The sequence below is a fragment of the Herpailurus yagouaroundi genome, unplaced genomic scaffold, assembly GCF_014898765.1.
Source record: "Herpailurus yagouaroundi ecotype Mexico unplaced genomic scaffold, PumYag 203, whole genome shotgun sequence".
NCBI classification, from domain to species: Eukaryota; Metazoa; Chordata; class Mammalia; order Carnivora; family Felidae; genus Herpailurus; species Herpailurus yagouaroundi.
This window is the reverse complement of record NW_024412434.1, coordinates 29,103,915-29,115,810: the sequence shown is the minus strand read 5'-3', so window position 1 is coordinate 29,115,810 and position 11,896 is coordinate 29,103,915. Positions and strand designations below refer to the sequence as shown.

The following is an 11,896-nucleotide window of genomic DNA, read 5'->3' as shown; positions in this document are numbered from 1 at the left end:
CTCCTGGGTGGCTCAGTAGGTTAAACCTCCAACTTCGGCTTAGGTCATGACCTCATGAGTTTGAGCCCCACATCGGGCTCTGTGCTGATGTCTTGGAGCCTGGAGCCTGCTTCGTATTCTGTGTCTCTGTCTCTGCTCTCCCCCACTTGTACTCTGTCTCTCTCTCAAAAGTAAATAAACATTAAAAAAATTTTTTTTTTAATTTTTTTTCAACGTTTATTTATTTTTGGGACAGAGAGAGACAGAGCACGAACGGGGGAGGGGCAGAGAGAGAGGGAGACACAGAATCGGAAACAGGCTCCAGGCTCTGAGCCATCAGCCCAGAGCCTGACGCGGGGCTCGAACTCCCGGACCGCGAGATCGTGACCTGGCTGAAGTCGGACGCTTAACCGACTGCGCCACCCAGGCGCCCCCCCCCAAAAAATTTTTTTTTAAGTTAAAGGGATACAATCTTAAAGCAAGGAGGAGAGGAGCCTCCTACCACACTTGTCTCCATCGTGAAGATTTTGGCAAAGGAGTTGAGCACAGGCACTGCTGTGAAGGGGGTGGGGGGTCAGGGTTCTAGCTGGAGGTCTGTGGAGGGTGTGCTGGGAACAGCAGAGCAGTGCTCTCCAGACTGTGCAGTCCACGCGTGGTATAGCTGAAACAGAATGCACTGTGGCTCACGGACACCATCTCCAGGGGTAAGAAATAAAAGGACAGGGGGTGCCTGGGTGGCTCAGGTGGCTGAGTGTCTGATTCTTGATTTTGGCTCAGGTCATGATTCCAGGGTTGTAAGATCGAGCCCCAAGTGCTCCGCTCTGGGTGTAGAGCCTGCTTCGGATTCTCTCTCTCTCTCTCTCTCTCTCTCTCTCTCTCTCTCTCTCACTCTATCTCTCTCTCTCAAAATAAATAAATAAACTTAAAAAAAATATTAAAGGACAAACAGACCCGCCAGTTTTCACCATGTTCTGTTATCACAGAGTGCATAAAAGACCTTGTAGAGAAATTGGTCTCGTGAGAGCTTTCAGGATTCAACTGAGAACAAATGTTCAGTAGCAAAACTATGGTATTAGACCAACTCAGGCTTAGAAAGCCCCTTGGGGGTCATTCCCTCCAAACTCCACTCCGGGGAGGTGACCAGCCACCATCTCCCAGCGAGTGGCCCTGCCTTCTCTGTTCACCCTCAACAGCAACGATGAGGTTTGGGACCCTTAGTGCACAGCTGGTTCCAGTCACTGCGGGCATTGAGGGCCACGAGGCTCTCAAGCCAGGTTTTGAAGTCTAGAGATAAAGACATTCGAGGAGAGCAACTTCCTCCTCCTCTCTGCTTTCCTAGTGCAGATTTGGGGCCTTGCTCACACACCAGCCTGACCCGCCTGCGGGTTGTTAATCCTGCTCCCCCAGCCCAGCAAGGGGCTTGTGAGACTGAACGAGAGGCAGCAACCTTTTGGGGGTAGTGGGGTCTTTGGGGGGAATACTCTTCGTGTTTTGGAATGCCCTGACGCTGGGCTGGGAAGGCCCGGGATGCTTTCTGCCTGACCGTATATTTGACCTCGGAAGACATGCCCGGAAGACCCCGTGGTGGCCACAGTGAATATGTGGGTAATAGATAAGACTCAAATTCAGTGACATGGGCTTCTCTTCCCTTTTTACTCTCATCGGGGGAGGAAAGGCCTCACCCACTGCCTCTGCTTTTCTACCCAGAGCCTCTTCCTTAGGGCTGCGGGGAAGGGCACTGAGGGAGAGGGGCAGAGGCATCGCAGGGACTAGTTAGGTGCTCACATGGCCGTGTCGCTGCAGGTAGAGCCAGGATAGGCGTGTGTCAACAGGCAGGGTGTGGGCGGCACCAGGCATGAGCTTCGGGGGCAAAATGCAAAACAGTAAATGCAGCCTGGCAGGTAGCTTCAGCCCACTGAAATTGTTATTATTTTTCTTATTCTTTGCATAGGCTCATTCTGACTCTTCTTTTTTCATTTTTAGCTTTAAAAAAATTGTGACAAGGAGCGCCTGGGTGGCTCAGTCAGTTAAGCATCTGACTTCAGCTCAGGTCATGATCTCACGGTCCATGAGTTCGAGCCCCACATCAGGCTCTGGGCTGACAGTATGGAGCCTGCCCGGGGTTCTCTCTCTCTCTCTCTTTCTCTCTGCCCCTCCCCCACTTTCACGCTTGGTTTCTCAACATAAATAAATAAGCTTTAAAAAACTTTTTAAAAAATTGTGATAAGTTATACATAGTGTAAAACTTACCATATTCATCATGTTTAACGTACAGCTCAGTGGCATTAAGTGCATTTACAGTGTTGCAAACTAGATTTATTTTCAAATTGTTCAGTAATTATTAGTATAACGTCTGTTCCCTCTCTCCCCGCAAAACGTAAGTTCTCTGAGTGTTGGGGATCCCGATTGCCTAGATCAGCCCTTGGAACTGGGAGGCACTCCTTAAATATTTGTTCAGTGAACTATTTTCCAGGAACCACTGAAATGAGTTGCTGGATAGCCTGGGCTGCCCACGTTTCATCTGTAGGGCTGAGTGAACAAAAAGCTGGAGCTCTGGTCCCCTCTGAGCTGTAGTCCTTCTGTTTCCTGTGGTGTCACAAAAGGGCACACTTACAGATACTTATGCACCGGCATTTGTTTTCCCAGGAGGAATGGCTCGAGTTTCCTGCACACAGCATGAAGGCTGACCCGTTGCTTATTCTGCGGAAGCCCTTCTTACATTCACAATTTAACATGGTGCCCGTCTTGTATGTGAGGGCTTTGAATGTGGCGTGTTGGATATCTGGCGGGTTTTCATCACACAGTTCTGCAAAGAAAAGGAAGCATGTTGGGAGGTCAGGACCTTCCGGTCACGTGCTCACACACTTAGCCTTGCCATGATTTCATCACCCATCCCTGCACTTTCTTTAATAAAGGATTTATGGGTACCCCACATTTTCCTAGAAACAAACTGAGACCGTTGCCATCGTCCCGTAGAAACTTTTGTATCCGAGATGGCTCAAAATGTAACTTCAACCAACTTCCTCTCCAAATTACAATATGTTTCGAACTAAATGAATAGAAATGAATGAGCTTTTATTCTGAATATGCCTCGTGCTGGGCAAATATAGAAAGAGAGGAGAGTACAGATTATAAGAGGAAAGGAAGGAAGGGAAGCCATGTAAATTTAATTGAGGCACAACATGTATCTGTGAGAAATACTTTTCAGGAAATTAAGATTGTCGGAATTTCTATAAATAATGACTCCTTGCCATTTTTTCTTTTCCTTTTCTTTCCTTTCCTTTTGTTTCCTTTTCTTTTCTTTTCTTTTCTTTTCTTTTTTTAAGAGATATGTGTAAAGTGCTGTACTCAAAGTCTGGCAAGTAGGATATATATATATTTTTATCCATCTGCCCATCTATGAGTTTACCAGATTCCTTCTCACACCACAAAGACCTGACCCTTTCTCAGCTCCCTCAATAATCGGCACTGGCTTCCCACCAAGGACGCTTGAAATAGTGGCCAAATGCCCAAGTATTAAGGGAGGAAAAAAAAGCGCTGCTCAAATCAGGTAAAGGATTCTATTGCATATCTTACAACAAGTTCTGCTTCAAGAGGTTCCATTTTTAGGAAAAAAGCCACAGGCTGGATAAAGAAAGTGGATAGGAAGACTTATAGCAAACAGAAGGTGAGAAAGGACAGCCTCTCCGTCCACCAGTACAGGCACCAAATCCAGTCTGGTTGCCGCACTGGCAAGGACACTCTACTGACTGCTTAGTAATTGCTCAGTTGGAGTGAAGCTTCTCTGTGCTCTTACTCTTTGCCCAGCATCTTGCCATGCTGAAGGCCACCCTCATCATCCAAAACCCAGGATGATCCTGATCTCCTGAATAACAGAAAGTGGGAGAGTGCGGACAGCGTGCCCCACTTCCGACCAAAAAGGGACTAAATTGAAGCAATTTGAATGGCTCGGAGGGCGAGCAATTGAAAAGGAACACATAACATATGCGCTCGCTACATACTGGTAATCATAATCGATAATAAGGCAAGAAAGGTAGCATGGTGGAACGGGGAGAAGTGGGCTTCTAGGTCCCAGCTCCACCAGCTTACTAGCTAGATAGCTTCATTGCTTTTATTTATCTAAGGCAATCCCCAAACCACGCCCCCCAGCAACTTATTTTGTGGACATCAGTGCTGATTCTAAAGTTTATATAGAGTGACAAAACAACCCAGAATAGGCGACACAATATTGAAGAAGAACAAAAATGGACGACTGAAACTACCTGACTTCAAGATTTACTATCAAGCTATAGTAATCAGAACAAGGTGGTATTGATGAAAGAATAAATAAATAGACCGATGTAACAGAATAGAGAGTCCAGAAATAGACCCACATGAATATAGTCACCCGATCTTTGACAGAAGAGCCAAAGCAATACCATGGAACCAGAACAGTCTTGTCAATAAATGGTGGTGGGACAACAGGACATCCATATGCAAAGAAATGGAACTAGACACAGACCTTATGTCCTTCCCAGAAATTAACTCAAAATGTATCTGGACATGTGAAGAAATAGGAAAAAGTGACCCATTTGAAAAAAAAAAAAAGGAGTCAATTGATGGAGCATCTGGGTGGCTCAGTCTGTTAAGCATCCAACTCTTGATTTCGGCTTAGGTCATAATCAAATGGTTCATGAGATCAAGCCCCACGTCAGACTCTACAGTGACAGTGTGGAGCCTGCTTGGGATCCTCTTTCTCCCTCTCTCTCTACCCCTCCCCCACTCTCTCCCCCACTCTTTCCCAAATAAATAAACTTTAAAAAAAAACTTTAAAAAAGGAGTAAATTGAAAGAGTCTAAAATGACCCAGATTTGGGAATTAGCAGACAATTGACTGTCACTTATTTTTATAAGGAAGGTTTTAGAGGAACAAAGCCACACTCATTCATTTACATTTTGTCTGTGGCTGCTTTTGTGCTATAAGGGCAGAGTTGAGTGGTTGCAACAGAGACTACATGGCCTGCTAGCTGAAAATATTCACTCTCTGGCCCTTTAAGAAAAAAATTGTCAGCTACTAATTCTAAGGAAACATGATAATAATGAGTGAATCAATAGGATATCTCAGAAGATAAAACAAAACTATATAAAAAAAGAACCAAATAAAAATTCTAGAACTAAAAATTACAATATCTGAAATGAGCTTAGCCACACCTTGAAGACAAATCAAATAGAAATTATCCAAACTGATGAGCACAGAGAAAAAATTTCAAACAAAAATTTGAATAGACCTTCGGTGATCTATGGGATAATATCAGATAGCTTATCATATTTTTTAATGCTTATTTTTTTTTTATTTTGAGCAAAAGAGAGAAGCAGGAGAGGGGCAGAGAGAGAGAGGGAAAGACAGAGAATCCCAAGCAGACTCTGCACTGTCAGCACAGGGTCTGATGCATGGCTTGAGCTCACAAACCGTGAGATCATGACCTGACCCGAAATTAAGAGTGGGACACTTAACTGACTGAGCCACCCAGGCACCCCAGTCTATCATATTTAACTGAAGTCCCAAAAGCAATAGGAGAACAAGAATGGAGCTGAAAAAGTATTTGAAGAAATAATGGCCAAAAAAGGTCTGAAATTTGATGACAAACATTGACTTACATTTCTAAGATGCAGTTAGAAATGTAAGCAGTTAACTCCAAGCAGCATAAATATAAAGAAAACCACACCTAGGTACATCATAGCAACACTGCTAAAAACCAAAAATAATGAGAAAATCTGAAAAATAGAGAAAAAGGACATGTGACATACAGGGAACAATAGTGAGTAACGACGGACTTTTCAGCAGAAACAATGCAAGTCAGAAAATGAGGGTAGAATAGGTTTAAGGTTGTAAAAAGAAAAAAAGCCTGTAAGTCTGGAATTCTATCTAGAAAACATATCTTTCAAAAATGAGGATGAAATTAATATATTTTCAGATAAAAGAAAGCCTAGAGAATTTGTTACCAGCACACCTGCATTATGAAAGATAATGCTGAAGGAAGTTCTTCAGGCTATAACAGAAATACAGATCTACAGGAAATAATGAAGAGTGCTGGTAAATATGTACATAAGTGGAAGGATCAGCTTTTAATTTCTTTGAAAGAAAACTGTTTAAAATAAAAAATCATGTATGGTGAGTTTTATTATAGGTATAAATGTAAAATATATAACAACTACAGTATAAAGGTTGAGATAGAAAAGTGGAATGTTTCTATCATAAAGTTCTTATAATATGGAATGATACAATATTAAGTCTAAGGGGATCATGATAAGTTAAGGATGCATGCTAGAAAGCTTAGAGAAACTGCCAAATAATAATACAAAGAGCATAGCTAAAAATGGCAATAAAAGACATAGAGTATTAAAATACTTATTTTGTTAGCCAAAATTAAGAGAGAAAAGGGAGAACAGAGGAATACAAAACCAAATGAAACACCTGGGAAACAGACAAGAGGGCAGACTTAAAGTCAACCACATGAGTAATTATATGAACCATACACCAAACACGTAAAATTAAAAGATGGAAACTTTGAGACTGGATAAAACAGCAGGACCCCAACTCTGTGCCGTCTACAAGAGAACATACTTTAAATACAAAGACAATGATAGGTTGAAATTAAAAAATATAAAAAGATACTATGCAGAGTATGCATAAGAAAGCTGGGGTGGCTACATTAACATCAGAAGGTAGATTTCAAAATAAGAACCGGCATTCACAAATTACTTGATTGCTTACATAAAAGTACTAGGAAATCTGCAAAATAACTACTAGAACTTAGTAACTTTAGCAGTCTCAATATACAAAAATCACTTGTGGTTAGTTCTGTATGCCGGAAGCAACCAATTACAAAATTAAAAAATTTAAAAACAATTTCATTTATGATAGTATCAAAACGCGTAAAATACTCATGAATAAATTTACCAACAACTTGCAAGGCTTTTGGCCTGGAAACTCTGAAACATCACCAATATAAATTAAAGAACTATGTAAATGGAGAAATGTACAATGTTTGTTGATTGGAAGATTTATTTTTTAAAAAACGATGTCATTTTACCTTAAATTTTGCAACACATTCAATGCAGTTACAATTGAAAAAAAATCCAACATGCTTTTTGGTAGAAATTGGGCAAGTTGATTCTAAAGCCTCTTTGGAAACACAACAGACCTAGAATTTCTAAGACAATCTTAAAAAGAATGTACAAACTTGGAGAACTCACATCGTCTGATACCAAGATTTTCTATAGGGCTCCAGGAACCAAGACAGTGCATATTGGTAAAAGGATAGACAAGTAGCTGGGGAGCCTGGGTGGCTCAGTGGGCTAAGCGTCCGACTTCAGCTCAGGTCATGATCTCACAGCTCGTGAGTTGGAGTCCGGAGTCAGGCTCTGTGCTGACAGCTCGGAGGCTGGAGCCTGCTTGGGATTCTGTGTCTCCCTCTCTCTGCCCCTCCCTGCTTGTTCTCTCTCTCTCTCTCTCTCTCTCAACTAAATAAACATTAAAAATTTTTTACACAAAGGATAGACAAGTAGAGTAATAGAACAGAAAGAAAGTCCAGCAATAGACTCACACATGTACATTCAGTCGATTGTTTTATAGATATGCCATGGTAGTTCAATGAGGGCATGAAAATTTTCTCAACAAATGTCCTGGAACAAATGGATAAATCTATGGGGGGGAAAAGAACCTTACTCCACATATAAAAATTAATTTTATTATGCATCTAAACATAGGAGATCCATACCCTCAATTTGTCCGTAATCGGTATACATATAAAAGTCAAAACTTGTAAGCTTTTTTAAGAAAAAAATTTTTAGTGTTTGTTTATTTTTGAAACAGAGAGAGACAGAGCACGAGCAGGGGAAGGGCAGAGAGGGAGACACAGAATCGGAAACAGGATCTAGGCTCCAAGCCATCAGCACAGAGCCTGACGCAGGGCTCAAACCCAAGAGCTGCGAGATCATGACCTAGCCAAAGTTGGTCGCTTAACTGACTGAGCCATGCAGGTGCCCCCAAAACTCTTAAGCTTCTAAGAGAAAATGAAGGCAAATAGCTTTGCAAGTTAGGGATAGGCCAAGATTTCCTAGAGAGGACTCCAAGCGCACCAGCCATTAAAGAAAAATAAATTAAAAGTTGATTCTCATCCCCAAGACATTAAGAAAATTTAAAAAATAAGCGATAGACTGGGAGCAAATGTTTGCAACACATACATCAGGCAAAAACACTTGCGTCCACATTATATAAAGAACAACGAATCAATACTAAAAGGCAAACAACGCAACAAAATATGCGCAAAGACTGGAACAGTCACTCTCCAGAGAAGACGGGTGACTGTCCATCAGCATACTCAACATCATTAGGCATCAGGAAAACGCAAATTGAAAACCACCTCGAAGTATTCCATTAGAACGGGCGATATAGATAAGACTGATGACAGCAGAAGTTGGAGAGGAGGTAGAGCCACTGGAACTCTCTCACATTACTGAAGGGAGTGTAAAACGATACCATTCCTTGGGAAGCTGATGGGTTTTTGTTGTTGTTGTTATTGTTGTTGTTTTTAGTGAAGTTGCCTACCCTATGACCCAGCCTATTCCACTCCTACGTTATTTATCTGAGAGGAGTGAAAATGTATGTTTACAAGACTTCTACAAAATATTTATAGAGGCTTTCAATAATCTCAAACATATCGTGTTGAACAAAAGAAGACAGACACAAAATAGTACCTACTGTTGGATTCCATTTGTACAAAGTTCGAGAAAAGACAGAACTAGCGTGTGGAAAGAGATCAGAGGAATGGCTGCCTGTGGTGCATGGGGTTGGCTCAAAGAAGCCAGGCAGGTGATGGAAGTGTTGATTATATGGGGGGTACATATTTGAAAACTCATCAAATGGTACACTTAAGAACTGTGCATTTCACTATAATTTTGCCTCAAGAAAATCAGTTGAGAAATAAACTTAGCTTTCAATGTTTTATCAGAAAAAAAAAGAAAGAAAGAAAAGGAAGAAAGAAAGAAAGAAAAAGAAAAGAAATAAACTTAGCAACTCTCATAATTATTCATAAGCACAAATAATCAAGGACTGACCTCAGATGCATTTGGAATCTAATGACTCAATCATGAACCAAGAACATCTCTAAACACTTAAATTTTTTTTTAAGGCAGACAAATTACCTTTGAAGCAACTTTGTGTCCTTGAAAACTGTTTAATCGCATGACAATATGCTTTTCTAGATAAGACCATGGAAATTCCCAGAGTCATCACAACTTAGCCTGAACATCTGAGGACATCTATCATGTGGGGACAAGGGGAGTTCCACAACTTCTTTCTCCCACAGACTTGATTTTCATAAAAACATCTTTCCTGGAATTTAGAAACACTGAAACTTCTCTGAACTGTAGCCAAGAACGAGTAAAGAGCCTGGCTAGGATCCTTTTCCCTGGAATGTCTTGCCAAGGCTGTTCCAAATATCATCTGAAGAAAGTGCGAGGTAGGAGAGTGTGGGGCATGTAACCCTCAAAGATCCCTTCCTTTTAAGGTAACCGGAGTAAATCTGTGATATTTTTAGCCTCCCTAGGTATCATAAAAAATATACATATATATAAAAATTTTAAAAACCCAGCAGTATAACATCTAACAAAAAGAAGAATCAAAAACACTTTGTCTACTCTCAAGTTTTGCACCGGAGTAAGAAAGGAGAATTCCACTTTATTTTTTTTTTAACTTTTATTTAATTTATTTTTTAAATTTACATCCAAATTAGTTAGCATATAGTGCAACGATGATTTCAGGAGCAGATTCCTTAATGCCCCTTCCCCATTTAGCCCATCCCCCCTCCCATAACCCCTCCAGTAACCCTCTGTTTGTTCTCCATATTTAAGAGTTGTCCCCCTCCCTGTTTTTATATTATTTTTGCTTCCCTTCCCTTGTGTTCATCTGTTTTGTGTCTTAAAGTCCTCATATGAATGAAGTTATATATATGTCTTTCTCTGATTAATTTCACTTAGCATAATACCCTCTAGTTCCATCCACGTAGTTGCAAACGGCAAGAATCATTCTTTGTGATTGCCGAGTAATACTCCATTGTATATATATGCCACATCTTCTTTATCCATTCATCCATCGATAGACATTTGGGCTCTTTCCATACTTTGGCTACTATTGATAGTGCTGCTATAAACATGGGGGTGCATGTGCCCCTTTGAAACAGCACACCTGTATCCCTTGGATTAATGCCTAGTAGTGCAATTACTGGGTGGTAAGGTAGTTCTATTTTTAATTTTTTGAGGAACCTCCATACTGTTCTCCAGAGTGGCTGTACCAGTTTGCATTCCCAAGGAGAATTCCACTGTATATGGCTCAGCAAAATGTCTTTCAATACTTTTCCCCTATATTATCACTTACAAAATTTCTTCCCACATAGCCTAACAGCCCCATTCATTCCCTAGTTTTACACCTTAAAAATTCTGAATATTCTTTCTTGGAATTCGGCCAACAGGGGCTTTTCTTTATTTCAAGTCTTGTACTTTTTTTCAGATCCATTTCTTGCTTCTGCCAAGGGCTGTGACTTTCTAACAGAAATTGTTCTATACTCTCAGTTCTACCCATGGGTCTGGAAGCTCAGGAGGCAAAGAGAATTTTCTTTAGAAGGCAGGGAGGGAAATACTTTCCTCTCTGTAATTTTTTCAGTATGGGTACAATTCTGGATTTAGATGTCATTTTCTCTTCAGAGAGTAAAGTGTCCGCTTTCTGTGAAGGGGAGGAACTTGGTGTTGGGGGATGGGGGTAAATGCTCTGAGCTTGGAAGATGGGGCTCCCAGGATGGGTGACCCACTGTAGTAGGCTCAGAGGGGCATTTGTGTGGCCTTGCCTTGTAGCTCTTGTGCTTTTGATGTAAGAGAGGGGAAAGGAGACAGACAGCGCCTATTATTAATCCAGAAAATCCCAAGGGCTTTGGCGTGCACTAAGAGGGAGTTAAGCTGAGCTCTTGTGACATTGCCAGGGTTTCAAGTCTGGTTTTGGAGTTTCGCTAGGAATGCTAATTTGAAAGACACAGAAGGGATCCCACGTGATCGGCTCACTTCTCACACTTTGCCTCCATCACTGTCCCTGAAATGGTATCAGGGGGCGTCTTCCCTTGGGATGTTTGTACAATTTGTTGCCTCCAGGAATTCCCTACTCAGCTGAAGTACAACACCCGTTGGGTGATTTTGGCTTCTTCTTCTTGAGTGACAGTGACTGAGAGCCACCTCCCTCTGGACCATATCACCAGACAGTTCTGGGGAGAAGGGTGGGTAAGGATGAGGAGCCCTAGGACCCTCTTCTCTTTTCACTGTGGTTTTGTCTGGTTCTTGTTTTCTTTCCAATGAATGCTGGAGGCTCAGCTTCCCCGTTGCAACCATGTCCCTAGGTAGGGAAAGATTAGGCATTGGTCGTTCTCGAGTCATGGAGAGCAAGAATGACAACCAAGGACACCCAGTGACGATTTGGGAGTTCAGACCAGCTTTTCTGTGTCCCAGGCATCTGTTCTCTCAAATACTATGCCTGTACCATCAACTACCCACCACTGTTCCTAGGAGGACCTATGTGCAACCTCCACTTGCCTGGGTTCCAAATAAAAGATGGGAAAGGGGCCTGGGTGGCTCAGGCCCCTTTTCCTTGTTTCTCCACATGCCCTCAACTCCACTCCCCCAATATGAAGCTGCTCTTTTATCTTTTACCCTTTTGTTTTTGAAAGGAGAATAGAACTAAACTGAGTTCCCCACTGATATTTTTGTGTCCGTGAGTGAACCAGAAATACTAATAGTTGGAGGGCGGTCAGTCGTTGGATCCAACAGAGTGATGTCTAAGGTAGATTCTCTACAAAGAGTGGGACTGTGCTTGTGTTCTCCGTGGGTGTGGTTCC

The 11,896-nt window shown here is 41.7% G+C and overlaps 1 protein-coding gene across 3 annotated transcripts in view; it reads right to left on the bottom strand.

Annotated features, from left to right (window-relative positions):
* The window catches only part of IL2RA (interleukin 2 receptor subunit alpha), a 55,000-nt gene that overhangs the window by 12,445 nt on the left and 30,659 nt on the right, over nucleotides 1–11,896 (bottom strand). For all 3 annotated transcript variants that reach the window (XM_040451521.1, XM_040451523.1, XM_040451522.1), the window contains one exon: nucleotides 2,594–2,785. In XM_040451521.1, the coding sequence (XP_040307455.1) occupies nucleotides 2,594–2,785 (192 nt within the window). The remainder of the gene's footprint in view (nucleotides 1–2,593; nucleotides 2,786–11,896) is intronic.